General features: G+C 38.0%; 1 protein-coding gene across 2 annotated transcripts in view; it reads right to left on the reverse strand.

The window, feature by feature from the left end:
- LOC123772149 (protein amalgam) overlaps positions 1-21,118 on the reverse strand; it is a 260,945-nt gene that overhangs the window by 12,254 nt on the left and 227,573 nt on the right. For both annotated transcript variants that reach the window (XM_045765169.2, XM_045765168.2), the window contains exons 2-3: positions 17,717-17,886; positions 7,919-8,129 (exon numbers count right to left, since the gene is read on the reverse strand). In XM_045765169.2, the coding sequence (XP_045621125.1) occupies positions 7,919-8,129; positions 17,717-17,886 (381 nt within the window). The remainder of the gene's footprint in view (positions 1-7,918; positions 8,130-17,716; positions 17,887-21,118) is intronic.

Below are 21,118 nucleotides of genomic sequence, written 5' to 3' on the forward strand. Positions count from 1 at the left end.
TAGAAACAAATTCATTAGCTTAGTTTTAATATTCTGAATTTCAATTTTAAATGTTTTAACTTCACACACACACACACACACACACACACACACACACACACACACACACACACACACACACACACACACACACACACACACACACACACACACATAAAGAATCAGTGCAACAGGAAATTTGTCTTTCCGTTTATATTTCCATTTTTCATGTAGTCTGGTCTAAAAAAAAATTAAATATTATTAATTTGCTGAATATGTAGACATCTAATCCATAAACCTGAAAATAAATAATTGATGCCGTTTCGGTCCATCCTGGACCAGCGATAATGACCTGATGATAATGGTCCGACGGACCGAAACATGATTTGTTTTATTTTCAGGTGTGGGTTGGGTTCCTAATATTCAGGGACGACTTAATGCCTGTTGATGAGTATGTTTTTCAAGCAGCTTTGATACTAATTACCGGGTGCTGGTACTGGGACACATTAGTACACCTGTACCTATTGAAAAATCCACCTCTCTAATATGCCATAAAACCACTAAGCACCTTACTCGACCTGCACAATCGCAGCGTTGAGAAGTAACGACGATCGCACTGCTAGACCTCAGGCCTCACTCTCTCATATCTTTCACAAACCGCACTTTACTGCACTCTGGGTCGTCATAACACACACTACCCCCTCACCACGGAACGGCAGTGCCACAAGATATATTTTCGCGACGCGTGTCACGACATTATGAACCTTGTGCAGAATTCATATTTACGACCTCCACCTTTGGTATCTAATCAGCTTAAGTAAAGCGGACTCTACGTGGGTCACAAATAACTTGGCTCAGGAATCTCTTAAGTAGTATTACTGGAAAGATTACGGAAATAAATGGTCATTAATTAAGGTATTAGTACGCAGCGACACACCGTACGTTGATAACAGGAATAGTAAACATACGGAACACGTGCACGTAACTGGGTCAGAACGCAGCGTTTTTTACAGCGACACAAAGTTGTTGTTGTAAATTCCATTCAACATTTGTATCAAACTAAGCCATAATTACGTCAGACTTGAGCTCTGTTTCATGCCATAAGAAATAATTATTGTGTATAATAATATCCTAACAGAAAGAGTGTCCTGCAGAGTTCCATTACCCTGCAGTTATGTCACCAACAATTATCATTTTTCGAAAAGCACAGAACAGACTTAACTATAATGTTTAATTCAGGTATATCTTGCTGAATGACTTGATTCAACTTGCACTTGCTGCAAGTTTAACTAATAAATTTATTAAGTAATAGTAATGTTTTATTTCAGTTTGCTAAAAAAAAAATGTACTTCAAGTCAAAGAAACAACAAATGACAAATAATAATAATTATATGGTTGGGAAACAATACAAAAATTATGTAATTTGCTGAATGACTGCCCCTTGTTGCAGGGGTAACAGCTGTAATAATACAAATGCAATAGGGATTCAGCTAGAGCTTGTGTGTGTACCTGTTGCCTCAGCAACATATAAAAATGTTACAGTTCAGTTCATGGTCAAATGAGTTGAGCAAAGCCCAGGGGAACCGAACCATTAGTTTAGGGCTTATTCACCCTCTTGCCATCGAGTTCCCTTTATTGATGAATGGATGAAATATGTTCCAATCATATTAAAATTATGTTTTGAAGATATATTATCATAAAATCATATAAAGCAGCAGCGCAGTAACTCTCTCATATCCAAAAACATCACTAGGTAACGTATATTAAATATAAAATATACCTTAATATTTGAAATACTATTCACTTTAACCCCTAAACTTTGTACATCTTTGAAGATAAAAAACAATTGGAAAAAATCCCCTATGGCGATTGGAGCAGTGTATTTATATAGGAATATTAATCATTCAAACAAAAACAAAAATGCGTCCTGTCTCTTTGTGTACAAGTTGCACCGAACCTTTCGAGAATAACAATAAAAATGTTGTATTCTCAAATTGTATACGTGATGTTCTATTCATTCTTGACTGACATCAGTTGCTTATAAAAATCGTAGTGAAAAAAGCGTGAAGAAATTAATATACAAGGTCCTGATGTTATCAGCTGGAGACTTTTCCAGGCAAATTCCTCCTCCATGATACTTGTCGCTTTGCTGACAGTCTACGACATTGAAATTGACGGATACAATACAACATTTCCGTCTTTTTATTTTGCTGTTCTACAAAAAACACCGTAAACAGGACTCTTAATTTGATAGAAAACCAGAATGAACATTTGGAGAATTACTGGATGGGGTACCCGGCGGTGCCCGGGTCGACTCGGTACCCAGGTGTCTTCCGCACTCTCTCCTGTGCGGCTCCTACACACACCCTCCCTGTCTCTTCACATACACTTCCTCCTCTTTTCCCATAGTTGTAACTATGCATCTGGTGTCATCATTGTAATCATCGTCATAACATCTACTGTTCATTCTACGCCTTCCCTTATCAATGTAGCATAACGGTTGTGCCCAGTATGCAAATCTGTCATTGAATACAAGTTTTGAAAAAAATATATCATTGTATATCATTGATATATCAATAATATATCATCACCCGTTGAAAAGCAGAGGTGCAACAGGTACTCTGAGAGAGAACTCTATCAACATCAGAGGCCCGAGACTGTTCAACACGCTTCCACTACACATAAGGGGCATAACTGGCAGACCTTCACAATGTTCAAGAGAGAATTTGACAAACACCTCCAAAGGATACCTGATCAACCAGGCTGTGGCTCATACGTCAGGCTGCGAGCAGCCGCGTCCAACAGCCTGGTTGATCAGTCTAGCAACCAGGAGGCCTGGTCGACGACCGGGCCGCGGGGACGCTAAGCCCCGGAAGCACCTCAAGGTTGTTAAAATAATAATAAACTAATGTTATGAAGGAAGGAAGGGATATATTTCTTAAGTCTATGGACATGGTACGCACACTTTCACATCCATAGACTTTGTGAAGGCAGGCTATTGATATACAGACTTAACTTAAGCACGTTACAATTAGTCAAATACGGATACAACGCAATTTTTTATTAGTTCAATGTATAATTAATTTATATTAGTTTTCATTTAAATTATCTTCTTATAAGATATTGCGATATAAAGTGTCCCAGTATCTGTTCTGCCGCTCAAATGGTAAATTATATAGAGTTTTTCAATATTTATCGCATTTCAAATTGTAAGCTACATATTTCTAACGTTAAGCCAAAAATCTAAATGTGATACATACTGCTGTACACCTTCCTACTCTAGATATTACTGTAATGATTTGAATAATTGAATCAAATAAAGTTTCTGATTCTGATTTGATAATTGCATAAGCTCATTCCTGTTGGTTTAACCTTATCGTGGGTGAGGCTGGTGTACTGTGGGCAGCCACTCACCACTCAAAAGTGACTGGTAGACGAGAAATGTTATCATAATGTTGTTAACACACATTTATCGTGTTCAGGTGGGTACGTCGTCAGCCATTATCATGCACGTGTTCACTGCACACGTGCTCATCCCCGTGCACGTGTTCAGGTGTGTACACGTGATCATTCCCGTGCACGTGTTCAGGTGTGCACACGTGATCATTCCCGTGCACGTGTTCAGGTGTGTACACGTGATCATCCCCGTGCACGTGTTCAGGTATACATATGGCTGACTGTGAAAAGTTTGCAAGATATCGTTGCAAAGCCTTGCTAAAATCCTTTACATAATTATATGTTAAGAACCTTGCTCTAATTATATTTTTTACTCCGTGCAAGAATATATCAACGCAGGAGTTTCTTGTTCTATTCCTTGACACGTTTGTAATACCATTATTTAACCTGGCAGTGTTGCCATGCAATTGTCCACCATGCTATAATTCTGTTCAGCGAGGGTCGTACGTGAGTCGTCTTCTCCATAATGAACTGTTAAGGTATGTTCTATTTAGATTACATTGTGATTCTATGTAATTGAAATGTGTATTCACCTAGTTGTACTTGTGGGGGTTGAGCTCTGTTCTTTCGGCCCGCCTCACAACTGTCAATGAATCAACTTTATTTTTTTCCACACGCTCACACACACACACACACACACACACACACACACACACACACACACACACACACACACACACACACACACATACACACACACACACACACACACACACACACACACACACACACATGCGGCCCCAGCATGAAGCCCGTACCTTGTCAAGCCCAAAACGAAGCTGAAAAAAGTTCAGAGGTATACCACTAGACTAGTCCCAGAACTAAGAGGCATGAGTTACGAGAAAAGGCTGCGTGAGATGCACCTCAGGACACTGGAAGACAGAAGAGTAAGGGGAGACATGATCATTACCTACAAAATTCTCGGAGGAATTGACGGGGTAGATAAGGATAAACTTTTTAACACGGGTGGTACGCGAACAAGGGGACACAGGTGGAGGCTGAGTACCCACATGAGCCACAGAGACGTTAGAAAGAACTTTTTCAGTGTCAGAGTAGTTAACAGGTGGAATGCCTTAGGCAGTGATGTGGTGGAGGCTGACTCCATACATAGTTTCAAATGTAGATATGATAGAGCCCAGTAGGCTCAGGAATCTGTACACCAGTTGATTGACAGTTGAGAGGCGGGACCAAAGAGCCGAAGCTCAACCCCCGCAAGCACAACTAGGTGAGTACAACTAGGTGAGTACACAGGAAAGAACCCGTAGCAGCTGTCTAACTCCCAGGAACTTATTTACTGCTAGGTAACAGGGGCATCAGGGTGAAAGAAACTACCTATTTGTTTTCTCGCAATTGCCGGGGATCGAACCAGGACCCTAGGATTACGAGTTCCAAGCGCTGTCCTCTCAGCTACAGGCCCCGTTTGTGATCAAATGCCTTTGATTTATTTCTTAAGAAGTAGCCTGTATTTATAAGGTGACTGAAGATGGACTTTCAACAGGACGTTACAGTCTATGTTGCAAGCTCAACCACTTGGACTTGACGGTAAAACGACGGTTTCGTTTCTTGTAGATTAGCGTTCAGTCTCCGACCATTCAAGTGCTTGGGCACCATTCCTCCTCTCCGTCCAATCCCAAACCCTTATCCTCATCCTCTCCAAGTGCTATATAGACGTAATGGTTTAGTGCTTTCTCTTGATAATTACCTTCCGATGTTGCATCAAGTAATGTGTTTAGGAAATTTGGAGTAACTAGTCCCAATGACTAGTTATGATTGGCCAAGAGGTAAATTATTTACCGATCAACGAGGAGCAGAATAGCCATATCATATGTGAGGCTGCGTCTCTGATTGGCTACTGGGAGTTTACTTGGATTTCAAACCCGGTTAGACTCAGGCAGGCCCTGAAACTGCTACTTTGCTCTTGGTACATATGTCCTAGATTAAAGAAGAAACATTAATTAGTTTCTGTTGCTGTTCATTGAAGGCTGTAGTGTTGCAGAAATGAATATGGATTCAATTACATGAATTGTAAATCCGTTCCATTCTTCTGCGCTCTAGGAGACTCGAACCGCAGACTCTACATGTGTGAGGCCGAATCTTTATCTCCGTTTCATTAACATCATATTAAGGACACTAAAGATCCGCTAAGAGGAGTCAAGTTATCGGGGCGGGAATATTGCAGCTTGGTGAACCAGGAGCTACAGAACTTCCGATGAGAGATGTATAGGCTGGAATAGATTGGTGATCTGCTTGCTAAGACAGGAAATTGAAGACCATCACTGAATAGTGTCATTCACAGAAAAAAAAATGGAAATCATAGTACGATCCCAACATGTTCATGGAACAGTGCACGTTCATCGCAATTCATCAGGGAATTGATGAAATATGTATGGTCATAAACCAGGAGTTTAGTGGAATATATGACCCATGTGGGTCTCGCCACCTTCCTACACGTATGGGCTATCACTGGCAGAGTGGGTGTTGTACTGGCCTGCGAGATGGGCTAATGCCTTCGGCTAGGTGCGAATCCTTTGAGTAATAATTAGAGTATTTTGATAACCTGATGATTGGTGATAGTTTAGGCAAAACACTTCAAATCGTTCAGGCTGAATATATATATCTACTGACGACCACGAAACACCGATCAAATCAAATGATGATACGAAAATTTTCCGTTTTCTGTATGCGGAAAACTCAGAGAAATGGGAAATGGGAGTGTTGAACATTTCGGCTGGTTAGAGCCTTTCTCAACACTGTCCTTAATACTATTGTTGAGAAAATCTATTTTGCTCTTTTCATTTAAAAGAATATAAGACAATATAACATTGTGGAAATTGGGAAAGCAAAAAAAGAGTCTGACTCAAGCATTGAAATAAGTGAAATCAACCTAAAGAGCACGACATACATACAACTTGTAGGCTGGGTCCAAGGAGCTATAGTCTATGATATATAAACACTGATAGGCAAGCACAGGCGCGTGTTGTGTTCGACTTGTGTCTGGCGAAAATGAGATCATCAGCTTACGCCTCTCGTCTCTCTTGAATTCTAATCCGATTATTGTGAGTGGCCTGGATTGGCTGAGGTATGTCTTGTGTCGGGTTGGACAGTTTATACCCTCAACACACGTCAAGGATCATTTTCATATTATTATTATTATTATTATTATTATTATTATTATTATTATTATTATTATTATTATTTTGGGGAAGTGAGTTCGGTCTCTTTGATTGCTTCTAAAGTTTTTGATTTATACATCACGCTATTGTAATTTCTTCATATATATATATATATATATATATATATATATATATATATATATATATATATATATATATATATATATATATATATTGCAGACCTCACCATTCAAGTGGCGGTTCCCTTGGTAAGTATATTGTGTCGTAGTGGGGGCAATTCGCTTAACTTGACTCAATATTGGTTCCATTAGCCTTTCTAATTAGGCAAGGTAGAAGCGTCTGAACAGGTTCAGTGGTTCGTATTTCTGCGTTCAGAACTGCATTTTATGGAATATTTGAACCTTTGGTTCAAAAATACCACATAAAGTTGTATATAAAATGAGAATAACGTAGTAATATAAAGAACTTTTTGCGTATTGAATATGTTTTTCGCGTATTTAATGAGTTTTTCGCGTATTTAATGCGTTTTTTTCGTGTATTTTATGTGTTTTCCCGTATTTAATGCGTATTTCGTGTATTTACTTTCTTAAAAAATCATGTTCATTTTTGGGAGTTTAACTCTACTGCACCAAAGATTTCTTGAGACAGACGATGTCTTGAGCACCAAAGATGATGTCCCGATCGCCAAAGATGACAGCCTGAGCACCAAAGTTGAAGTCCTGTGCGTGAAGGAGCTGTGCAGCGACTCGCTAGAGCTCCGATGAGCTCGGAATATGGACAACTCAACCAATTGGACTGGTTGGTACAGCGACAGCCTCGTTTCCTGCAGGTCCGCGATCAATCCCCGACTATCCAAGCGAATATGTACCCGTTCATTCACCCCATCCTGGTATCCCAGATCCCAGTCTTCGTACTTCTTCCAAGTACTTTGTAATCATAACAGCTTAGCGCTTTCTCATGATAATTACCATTCATTACTTATTCCTGAGCTCATTAACTATAAATTATCCGAGAGAAGCATCCCAGGTTGAAGAGATGATATTTAAATCCTTCTAATTAATCTCATTAACTCAAAAAGTTATCTGAAGAGAAGTCTTTAATTAGACATATTTATGAAAATTTTGACAGATCTACACAATCGAAGGATAAGAATAGTTCAAATATAAAAGGTAATTATATAGGAATAACGCTCAAGGAAGTGTTATATATATATATATATATATAATTCAAGGAAGCAAAATCTTAAGTGTAAATAATGTCTACGAAGTAATATTGAGAGCGCGTGTGACGAATAATGACAGAATAATAATAATGAATAATAACACCCCGGAACAATGCCTGGTTCTTACCAACAACCTGCAGTTTGAACGCCCTGGACATCTTGGGCTCTGTGGAGATCTGACATTCGTAAGTGCCGGAATCCGATATCTGGGCAGAAGCTATGCGGAGCGTCCAGTCATCGGAGCCCTCGGAGTGCAGGGCTGTGAACCTGTCGTCGGTGGTGTAGGTGAAGAGCCCCACCGTCAGCACGTGCACGTCCTGCTTCCTGATCCACGTCACCTGCATAACGGCCAGATAGAAGGTCACGTTAGTCACCCTCATGACTCGAAACGTCAATGTGAAAATAAAGTTAAATTTATTGCTGGCGGGGGAGGGGTAAAATACATATCCTAATTCCATATTGACGTCACCTGCACAATACGGATCTTGAAGGTAATTTCAGTCGCCTTTTGAATGATAAAATATATGAAAGTAAAGTGGTATATATTGCTTTGTGGATAATGATAGTGGGAAGAGTACGAACATAGGTTCAGGTCATTGTTACTGCTCAACTGACCCAACCATTTCGGGTGGACGGTAGAGCGACGGTCTCGTTTCATGCAGGTCGGCGTTCAATCCCCGATCGTCCAAGTGGTTGGGCACCATTTCTTTCCCCCTTCCCATCCCAAATCTTTATCCCTTCCCAGTGCTGTATAGTCGTAATGGCTTGTCGCTTTCTCATGATAGTTTTCTTCCCTTCCCCTATTCACCTGGTTCTTGGTTCTAAGACAATGAAAAGAATATGACACACATATTGAGAGTAATTTAAGTACTTAGTTACTCTCTACTTACTCGCTTACTTAGAGAGTACTTAGTTACTCTCTAATTTAAGTACTTAAATTACTCTCAAAGTAATTATTTTGAGAGTAATTTAACATAGAGCAGAGATAATGACAACGAATATTGACCTACAAGTTCTCGTCGACCTGTCATAGTAAGAGTAATATATTGGAAGGAAAATATTATAGTTTCTCTTAGTGATAAGAGTCGTTTTGCAGAACCCAAAATTGACGATTGTTTAAAATATCGACGTTTTTCTTGGGGTTGAGTAATTTCCTTTGTTCCTGGTCCGCACTGTTCGAGAACACCGTCTTCTCCTACTCCCTCTTGTTTGTCTTATGCTTTACTTAATAAGCTTAAGTTAATCAGCTTATTTTCACCAGAAACCTTGGGCAATCTACTTATATATTTGAGCACTGCAAAATATCGTTAGTGATTATAGACTAAAAATTAACTCTGTTCATATATAAGGTACGAAAGAATTTTGTTTATGCACACACTCACACGCACGCACGTGTGTGTGTGTGTGTGTGTGTGTGTGTGTGGTCACTGTCCCGTGACCACACACACTGGTGGTGACGGGACAGTGTACGTTTAGGGGTGATCCTGGACGTCATGGGTTCGAATCCTGGCCGGGTCATATAGAGTTCTAAGTAATTATATATATATATATATATATATATATATATATATATATATATATATATATATATATATATATATATATATATATATATTTATATATATATATATATATATATATATATATATATATATATATATATATATATATATATATATATATATATATATAATATAGAGTATGATTATTCATATTATACATAGGCCTAAACACATATCTGCTATTTGTCTAAACCTATAGAAAAGGTACAATAAATTGTATAATTAAAATACCCATTGTTATTGTTATTATGAATATATCTCCCTGGTTGACAGCTGAGGTTTGATTATATTCTCTGTTTATTATAAACCATTTTTTAACAGTTGATTTTGTTAATTATATATGGCAATCAACGTTGAATTCTCGTCTTTCCTTGAGTAATGGTTTCGCTTTTATTCTTCGTTTCTCTTTGTTTTTCTTCATTAGTCTTAGGGTTCTTCTAATAGTCGCAGTCCCTTATTAGTCTTTACGTTCTGTATATAAAATGTTTGCTTTCGTTGTTTGCTTTGTTACATATTGGTAAACTTCGTTACGTTCACTCTCGTCAATTAATTATTCGATTTTGCAAAATTTTAAAAAATAATAATTCTTGACACTATTTTATATATTTCTGAAATCATTTATGAAGTGCTCTTTTATATTAAGTTTTCTCCAAAAAGAGGAATGTTCAATTTAAGTTTATCATACAGAATTTGGTAATAAAATCAGCTGTATTGAGTTTATTCGTCACTGATACTTGAAATATGTTTCTTTTATTTTAATACAGTTAATTTAATTCCATATCAGTTTGAAACCTTTCCAAGCGCGTTTTGCCTACAATCTTCCTTTTAAAAAATGCATACACGACAGATCGTTGTTCATGGTGCAACAAGATGATCAACTTGATCAGCTCTCTCTCTGTTGCAAAGCTATTCAACAGCTGCAACACCTAATTATTGTGTTATTTCATCCCAATTTATTCATCCTCTACTTCATATACTTTAAATCATTATAGATTTGCTAAGAGATCTTTTATTTGGTTCTCAAGCATTTATTTCATGTTGTTGGGGACAGGAAGCCTATATTCAAACCAATCGAGGTCCACTAGGCCATTCTGACCTTACGCAAAATACAACCCACAACAGTTAGATGAGCAGAGGCAACATTTAGAAGAAAATGTGCCCAACCATCTCTGTCCTGCACGGAGATTGAACCTGAGTTCCTTGGTTGTAAGCTGAAGATCTAGACTACTGTGCTATATAGTCAGTTTTTTCCCCCCAACTCCGGGACTTTGCAATCGCCACAGTTGAATAATGTTCTTGTTTTGCCTAAAACTTTGCCCGAATGTACTTGGGTAAACAAGTACAAACATTCGGGTAAATATCCGTTGACATATTGGTATCGCAGCGTTCATAAAGATAACATAGTTTATTTTTTGCAGGTATATTCCTGCGCGGGCCCTAAGCCTCTGGCTGGCCCACTAAGTGTTGCTTGTTTCTGTTTTACTTGGGCGGAGTATGAGTATTTATGACTCGTATGGTCGCTTCAGTAAGATTTTGCCATAAGTGTTTAACAACTTCTTCTGCTCTGTTGAATCTAAGTTGAAATCTTAATTGGTTTGTAACTGTGCACTGTGTTAGATCCAGTGGTCTGTCGGGCATTTCTCCACAGTGCTGTTATATAACATAGGTGACGTACCTAGACGTGCAGCAGCCTACTTCAGTGATGTCGGGCAAAACATATAAGTATTTCATTTTTTGTTTTCATTTTTCCTGCGGAAACTGCTTTCAGTAATAACCTCATTCCGCAAAAAAAAAATATCCCGCAATAATCTGTCTCCTTTCCTGCCAACAACACTTTAAACAGTCGCATCCTGTCATTTTATAACAACATTAAGGACAGTCGCCACATAGATAAGCTTCCCGGATATCCTCTACTCCATTTTACCAGTTTTGCTTTGTATCTATTATGCTATGAATGTGAATATCCTTTACCATAAAGGAAGGGAGAATATGATCTGGATATCTATTGTGTTAAGCTTCCCCTCAGAGGGTAAACCTGCCTGGGCTCCAGAGCTCGTACTTAACCGGGCTCTATAATTCAAAGATATGTGTAGCTGTGAACAATGTGAGGGAACTATTGGAAGTAAAGAAAAGGTCAATCACGAGAAAGAGCTAAAGCTAGTACAGCTAGTACATCATATTTTGACGTTGGGGATTCACACGTCAAAATTAGATTTCAAAATGCTATTCGAGAGGACAGATTAGATGTAATCACTTTGTTTAGAGAGTGAATGTTAATATATATATTTAAATATATTTTAATTTATACGATTACTCAAAGGGAGTAATTTACTCCTGGTTGCAAGAAATGATTGGATGTTCCTGCCAAGGTAGAGTTGGAAAAAAGTCTTGGGAGCCGCGACGGAGAACTTCATGTTCTACACTACAATGTGTGAAGTTAACGAGAAAAATTTGATTGGCTATCAGCTCGATCGCTACCTCCAACTTTTTCTTGGGGCTGGATGGACATCAGGTTGTGTGTCTGCAAGCTCTTCGTGGTCCAGTGGGGTAACGCGTGCGTTTGGGGAAGCCTAGGACCCGCGTTTAATTCTACTCCCTAGCTCCAAAAGATTTTATTCATAAATATATATCACACTATTGAGGTTTTAATGTGTATTGATGGAGTGTGATTGTACTGGTTATACGGGACTCGGCAAGATATTGATTGTACATCATTGACGGGTGGGCGAGAGTGTATATTTTGTATATATTTATTATGCTGTTTTAATATCTTGTTTCTTCCAAGCTTATGCGTCCTTGCTTGACGAAAGCGGGAAACTAGATAGCGATGATGATAGTGAATATATTCTTTTAGAAGCAGAAATAAACTTGTGTTTTGCATAAAAAAATAGCAGAGTTTAACTAGTAGCAACATTACTATGAACAAGGGAGCACACTTGGAAACGAAGGACCCAAATGAGCCACAGACATTAGAAAGGTTTTGTTCAGTGCCTGGGTGTAGTGGTCAAATGAAATGCACTCTAAAGCGAAGTTGTAAAGGCAGGTTTACAGAGTTTCTAATTAGATAAAATATAGCTCAATAGGTTCGTAAACCTTTGCATAAATTGATTTGAGAGTTGAAAGGCGCGACCAAAGAGCCGAAGCTCAACCCCAGGCAAGCAAAATTGAGTGAGGCGCTAGTAAAGAAATAATATTGTACATAAGTCATCAACACAAACGTAAATATAAATACTAAGGCGCGCGCACACACACACACACACACACACACACACACACACACACACACACACACACACACACACACACACACACACACACACACCTCCAGTTAATTGACGGTTGAGAGGCAGGACCAAAGATCCAAAGCTCAACCCCCGCAAGGTGAGTACAAATAGGTGAGTTCAAACAGGTGAGTACACACACACACACACACAAAAGACGAAGCTGGAAAAAGTCCAAAGGTATGCCACTAGACTAGTCCCAGAACTAAGAGGCATGAGTTACGAGGAAAGGCTGCGGGAAATGCATCTTACGACACTTGAAGACAGAAGAGTAAGGGGAGACATGATCACAACCTACAAAATCCTCAGAGGAATCGACCGGGTAAACAAGGATAAACTATTCAACACTGGTGGGACGCGAACAAGGGGACACAGGTGGAAACTGAGTACCCACATGAGCCACAGAGACGTTAGAAGGAACTTTTTCAGTGTCAGAGTAGTTAACGGATGGAATGCATTAGGCAGTGATGTGGTGGAGGCTGACTCCATACACAGTTTTAAATGTAGATATGATAGAGCCCAGTAGGCTCAGGAATCTGTACACCAGTTGATTGACAGTTGAGAGGCGGGACCAAAAAGCCAGAGCTCAACCCCCGAAAGCACAAATAGGTGAGTACACACACACACACACTCACACACACACACACACACACACACACACACACACACACACACACACACACACACACACACACACACACACACACACGGGCGCGCGTGCGCAATAACACTAGCATTAGAAGAGGCGCTGTGTATGACATACGATCCTATTGCTAAGTGCTCGTACTCCACCTTCTCTTGAGTACTTCCCCTTGCTCAGGCCAAGAAGAATGAATTCTCTGTCTCACAAAAGACGCCTTATATATATATATATATATATGTCGTACCTAGTAGCCAGAACGCACTTCTCAGCCTACTATGCAAGGCCCGATTTGCCTAATATGCCAAGTTTTCATGAATTAATTGTTTTTCGACTACCTAACCTACCTAACCTAACCTAACCTAACTTTTTCAGCTACCTAACCTAACCTAACCCATAAAGATAGGTTAGGTTAGGTTAGGTAGGGTTGGTTAGGTTCGGTCATATATCTACGTTAATTTTAACTCCAATAAAAAAAAATTGACCTCATACATAATGAAATGGGTAGCTTTATCATTTCATAAGAAAAAAATTAGAGAAAATATATTAATTCAGGAAAACTTGGCTTATTAGGCAAATCGGGCCTTGCATAGTAGGCTGAGAAGTGCGTTCTGGCTACTAGGTACGACATATGTCTATATATATATATATATATATATATATATATATATATATATATATATGTCGTACCTAGTAGCCAGAACGCACTTCTCAGCCTACTATAAAAATCCCGATTTGCCTAATAAGCCAAGTTTCCCTGAATAAATATATTTTTTCTAATTTTTTTATTATGAAATGATAAAGGTACCCATTTCATTATGTATGAGGTCAATTTTTTTTTATTGGAGTTAAAATTAACGTAGATATATGACCGAACCTAACCAACCCTACCTAACCTAACCTAACCTATCTCTATCGGTTAGGTTAGGTTAGGTAGCAGAAAAAGTTAGGTTAGGTTAGGTTAGGTAGGTTAGGTAGTCGAAAAAACAATAATTCATGAAAACTTGGCTTATTAGGCAAATTGGGCCATGCATAGTTGGCTGAAAAGTGCGTTCTGGCTATTAGGTACGACATATATATATATATATATATATATATATATATATATATATATATATATATATCTATATATATATATATATATATATATATATATATTTATATATATATTTATATATATATGTCGTACCTAGTAGCCAGAACGCACTTCTCAGCCTACAATGCAAGGCCTGATTTGCCTAATAAGCCAAGTTTTCATGAATTAATGTTTTTTCGACTACCTAACCTACCTAACCTAACCTAACCTAACTTTTTTCGGCTCCCTAACCTAACCTTTAAAGATAGGTTAGGTAGGGTTGGTTAGGTTCGGTCATATATCTACGTTAATTTTAACTCCAATAAAATAAAATTGACCTCATACATAATGAAATGGGTAGCTTTATCATTTCATAAGAAAAAAAAATGAGAAAATATATTAATTCAGGAAAACTTGGCTTATTAGGCAAATCGGGCCTTGCATAGTAGGCTGAGAAGTGCGTTCTGGCTACTAGGTACGACATACATATATATATATATATATATATATATATATATATATATATATATATATATATATATATATATATATAATATATATAAAATATGGAAGGGAGTACCACCTCTAGCTGGAAGAAGGGGGACCCATAGCCTCGGAGGAAACCACGGAGGAAATATATATATATATATATATATATATATATATATATATATATATATATATATATATAAACAATTAATAACAATTACAGATTTACAGACTGAAGGCATAAGGTCAAAACTATTTTGTTGGCATTATGATACGGAAAATGACTATACTGAAAACATCATTTATTTGTATTTAAACACAATAGGGGTTTCTAGTACTAAATAACGAAATAATTTTATATTTTGATGATACACTCACTGAAATATCTTAAATGCAAGCGAATTTCTGTGTATTTTATGAGATAAAATACAGCTACAGTTGGTTGAGTTACTCATAAATTCTCAACACGTATCATCATGCCTAGAGCTAGTACAGCTTTTCAAGGATTTAAAAAAAATATTATTTGTTTTGAACTTTAGAGACATAGAGTGACATACTGCCAATAATTTACACAATAAATGTTATGGACGACTTAAATAGTTACTGATTTATTCTTTAACACTGTTTTCAAACGCTGCTCATTTATCTTTTACTCAGGTGCTGTTAAAATCTACCTTTTTTCAAACATCTAAATAGCAAAACGATAGTTACATGTTATCCTATTGGAATTAATATCCTATCTTAAATCCTCACATCCCTTCAAAGTGCCTATATAGTCGTAATGGCTTAGTACTTTCTCCAGATATTTATCGTACCTGGATCATTTGAGACTTGAACTAGGAACTCACAGGTAAATTACTCAAAACCTGTAGCTTCCCGAACTCTTGCACTGTTGCAAGGAACGATGCATCACTGTAATTATCTCGCTTTAAAATAAATGGCCCTTTAGTTGCATTAAACTTGTAAGTTCTTGTTCCTGTCTCCGGTTCCTAATATATATGTTAATAACTGTAATAATGAATACTAACAATTTAGTAATTTAGTTTGAGAAATAAAGTTTCAATTTGGTAAATAACGTTTTAGCTTTGGAAAGAAAGTTTCAGTTTGGGAGAGAAAGTTTTAGTTTGGGAAAGTTTCAGTTTGTCAAACATTTCGTTGTTTCGAAATAATCAGTTATATAAAGAGAACGAATATTCGATTTACTTGAGAATATGAAGTGAAAAGAAAGATGAGAGAGATCAGAGTAGATGGAGTCAGTAAAGATAATAAATATCCACAGATGACTATTATGACAATATATCACAAGGTTGAAGATCTGAAGAACATAAGTATAACATTTTTAGCAGTGACAAAATGAACAATAGCGATATATATCTATATATATATATATATATATATATATATATATATATATATATATATATATATATATATATATATATATATATAGTAGTAAGTGGTTGCTCAGTAAGTGGTTGTTATTGCCTTAATAACCCTCCATAGATTGATAGGCGTTAATCCAATATCAAACCAAACGGACGATGTTTTAGTTCTGTTTAAAATCTCCAAGTATTATAGAATATACTGTTTATGCGAAGCGAAAACTTAGTAGAGTGGTAATTCATACTGTGGCATGATTATCATGCATAATTCATACCGAGGTATGTTTATCATGCACAATTCGAGTGTGTGTTGGGCTTACCATGCGGTCTAGAGTTGGCGAGTCAAAAAGAAAAAAATGGAAAAACGAAAATAAACTTGCTAATGGACTCTTGTTAAAAATTTACGAATGTGTAAAATGAATATTTAGTTCAGGTGAGATTTTCTCGGTATTAGTGTGAATCTTAAAATTATGAAAGCACGATGTAACTTGTAGTCAAGTAAGATATGTGAGTTTAGACATGAAAGTATGAAAATGAGATGTGAACATTATACAAAAAATGGATTTAACGAATGGAAAGTACAGAAGAAACTATGTAAGAATATGTATCGGACACATTCTTACATAGTTGCTTGGCGGAATGCGATGGAAAGTATATATAACTGAAGAAAAACTGAGTGCTGAAAAGGGATTATAACGTTCAGATAAGCGAGTGCATTAACTATTTGTGCCTGCAGAATCGAGCTGTTAGTTCTTGGATTCCGACTTTTTTGCTTGTGCGAAGATGTGGGTGTCAAGCAGTCAACTGTGCCAAAGGTTCATTGTTTGCTGCAGTTGATGACTAACAGGCACATGGACAAAGCGTATATAACAGGCTAAAGGGTGGTATTTAACAGGCAGTTGAGCAGCAGGTCCGTTGCTTGCTGAGGGTGATGACTGGTTGACAACTGTGCAGAGGTTCATTGTTCGCTAAAATGACAGCCAATTGGGCTAAAGGTCTGTTGCTTGTTATAGTGGATTTATTCCCTCAATTTGACTGTAAATATTAGTTCAAGAGAAGATGGCGCGTACTGTACATATAGAAATAATTTTGAGGTGCAATATTACACTTTTTAATTGTATAATTCTTTTGTGGATTAGGGAAACATGAACAAATCCTCCCCAGCAAGAGTATGTAAGATGTGTAAGATTTTGCGTCTACTGTATGCAAAAGTTTAATTATAATATAATCGTCTTCAGCAATCAAAGAATTATTGAGGGTATGAAAAATATTGTTGGCTAATAAAAATTACAAGAATAACACAAAGTAATTTACCAGAACACAAGCAGTAATATACATATAAGCAAATGCTACACCGACACTGAAACAGCAGGAACCTTCAGCAGTTCCAGCAGTGCCAATCCAAAGGACGGTGTTCAAGGGGAAGTTACAGCAGAGACAACACGTTAACAACGGGCCAACAACATCTTTCCGCATTTTCAACTGCGTCAACTCACCGCACGGTCTCCCAGGTGCTTCACACGGCAGTGCAGATAGGCAGTTCTCCCGACGGCACCAATAACGCGGCTGCTGGTGGAGTTGTCGAAGTGGGGCTTGAGAAGAGGCTGGTCCCACATGGGTGCTGGCCGGGATGGTGGGACGCGCTCCAGGATCCCCTCGCCTCCTGCTGGAAAGGAGAAAAACTGTATTGTTTTACCTTGCACAGCAGTAGTCTTCAATGGCAATTAGATTTTCACATATATATATATTAGGTTGTTGTTCAGTGGAATAAATGAATCATGGTCGCTAATCGTGTGAATTAATTAAGGTCATAAACTGGTGTTTTAGATCAATAATAATTATTGTGCTCTTGCGTCAGGGTTTAGTTGGAAGAGGAGTTCTCCAAAAGTCATGTTCGTTTTCGAGATGAAGAAGAAGAAGTAAATAACTGTAGATTGTATTACACTTAATATAAAATTGCAAAACGTTTCGAACCTACATTGTTCATTCTCATGTGATGTTACAGCAAAGGACATTATATTTATACTAATAGTGGGTGAGGTGGATACAAATGGATCTAAACACCACAGAAAGATCAAATCCCCAGAGGTAGAAACACCATTAATGACGGAAAACTCTTAACTTAGTGCACCACGCCATGACTGAGTATGAGGGCAGGAAATGTGGCCATGTGGTTGTGTGGGGAGCGGGTTAAGATGAGGGTGTTAGGGAGTTTAGTGGTGAGACAAGTTACGATGGAGTGTTTGGCCTGGGTTCTGGAGAACTAGCATCTGTAAATGTTGCGGCTGAAGAAGAGGACAAATCGCTAGGGATGGGAGAGGGGTATTGTTTGGGAACGTTTAAGTTAGGTAACGAAGTGTGGGACGACAAAGTACGGTACTTAACTTCGACAAGGGACGTACTTCAAAGGAGCGTTGGGTGAGGATAGGTGGAATGGTTTCCAGATCTCTGGGAAGTGTGTCGGTGCCTGGTATAATGTGTTGAAAGGCTGAGCAGGAATGAAGGGAGAACGGTGGAGCGGAAGCGAGAGACGAAAATTATTCTGATGAGGATGTATGAGCAGCGCCTGAGAGGGGAGGGGGGGGGGGGAGGGGGGGGGGAGGGTTAAAAGCTTAGATATGTACTCACCTAGTTGTGCTTGCGGGAGTTTTGGCTCTTTGGTGTGTTTTGTTCTAAGTTATGGTTGTATGGTTTTGTTCTCACTAGGTTATGGTTGTATGGTTTTGTTCTCACTAAGTTATGGTTGTAGGGTTTTGTTCTCACTAAGTTATGGTTGTAGGGTTTTGTTCTCACTAAGTTATGGTTGTAGGGTTTTGTTCTCACAAAGTTATGGTTGTAGGGTTTTGTTCTCACTAGGTTATGGTTGTAGGGTTTTGTTCTCACAAAGTTATGGTTGTAGGGTTTTGTTCTCACAAAGTTATGGTTGTAGGGTATTGTTCTCACAAAGTTATGGTTGTAGGGTTTTGTTCTCACTAAGTTATGGTTGTAGGGTTTTGTTCTCACTAAGTTATGGTTGTAGGGTTTTGTTCTCACAAAGTTATGGTTGTAGGGTTTTGTTCTCACAAAGTTATGGTTGTAGGGTATTGTTCTCACAAAGTTATGGTTGTAGGGTTTTGTTCTCACTAAGTTATGGTTGTAGGGTTTTGTTCTCACTAAGTTATGGTTGTAGGGTTTTGTTCTCACTAAGTTATGGTTGTAGGGTTTTGTTCTCACAAAGTTATGGTTGTAGGGTTTTGTTCTCACAAAGTTATGGTTGTAGGGTTTTGTTCTCACTAAGTTATGGTTGTAGGGTTTTGTTCTCACTAAGTTATGGTTGTAGGGTTTTGTTCTCACAAAGTTATGGTTGTAGGGTTTTGTTCTCACAAAGTTATGGTTGTAGGGTATTGTTCTCACAAAGTTATGGTTGTAGGGTTTTGTTCTCACTAAGTTATGGTTGCAGGGTTTTGTTCTCACTAAGTTATGGTTGTAGGGTTTTGTTCTCACTAAGTTATGGTTGTAGGGTTTTGTTCTCACAAAGTTATGGTTGTAGGGTTTTGTTCTCACAAAGTTATGGTTGTAGGGTTTTGTTCTCACTAAGTTATGGTTGTAGGGTTTTGTTCTCACTAAGTTGTGGTTGTAGGGTCGAGCATCAGCTCTTAGCCTCTATCTCTGTTTGTTTATGAATTTAGTGGCCACCAACCCTTGTTTTCTACCTTACGTGCTTTTATAACTGTGATTAAAGTTTATGTGTGTGTGTGTGTGTGTGTGTGTGTGTTTTTACTCTCACAATTGTATTCACCTAGTGGAACTTAAAGGGTCGAGTATCTGCTCTAAAGCCTCTCCTTTCGAGTATTTCTAGTACAATGCAGGGACTTGTCAATCTTTTTTTTTAATATATTTACATTTAAAACTGTATATATCGAATTGGCTTCGACAACTTCCTTATCTAGTTTTTCCACTTATTTTCAACCCTTACATTGAAAAAGTTATTTCCTACATCTTTGTGATCATTTGTGTTTGCAGTTTTCAAATATGTCCTCTCGTTCTACTGATCCTTAAATTGAACATTGTTTACATATCTACTTTGTCAATCGCCCTCTTAGTCCTCCAAAAGTCCACTACGGGCTCACCATAGCCCGTGCTGCTTGGAACTTTTTGTTCCAGGTAGCGAATCTTAAACAACAACAACGCTCTTAGTATCTTGTGCGTCGTTATCATATCTGCCTTATTCCTTCCTCTCTCCAGTGTAGTGATGATCAGTTCAATCTTTCCTCACAGCTCAGTTTTTTTAGCTTAGAAACGAGCCTTGTTGCATATTTTTTTATCATTTCTGGTTTTGTTTTGTATTTCTTTAGGTAGGGGGTGTCATGCCTGGGCAGCATACTCAATAGTAACCCTCACAAAGGATGTATACAGCGCGCGGAAGGGATCTTTGTCAAAGTTCCTGAAGGATAACAAAACGTTCAACAGTACGGCATATGCCGCCCTCGTTATTCTGCTGATGGGTGTCTCTGGAGATTGATGTTAACTCCTAAGTCTCTCTCTCTCATTCATAAGTTGGAAGTTGTCTTCCCTTCATCCTGCACTATACGTCTTGCTGTAATTTCTATCTTCATAATCTTGCATTTGTCAGGGTTAAAGTAGCCATATTTCAGACTATCAATGGAGATTGTCCAGTACATCTTGTAATGTATTGCTGTTCTCCTCAGTTCTAATTCGCTTCATTCCCGCCAAACACACACCGAAACTACGACGTTGGTACAACGTTCGAACAAGTTTTAACACCTCCTAACCAGTTATAACAACCAATATAGCAAGTTGTAACAACGTTCTAATACGTCATAAACACGTTAAGCCAAGATGTAACAACTTTATTATAAGGTGTAACAAGCGGAAAATAGAGACAGTTTCGGTTTGTG

The sequence above is a fragment of the Procambarus clarkii genome, chromosome 69, assembly GCF_040958095.1.
Source record: "Procambarus clarkii isolate CNS0578487 chromosome 69, FALCON_Pclarkii_2.0, whole genome shotgun sequence".
Taxonomy (NCBI): domain Eukaryota; kingdom Metazoa; phylum Arthropoda; class Malacostraca; order Decapoda; family Cambaridae; genus Procambarus; species Procambarus clarkii.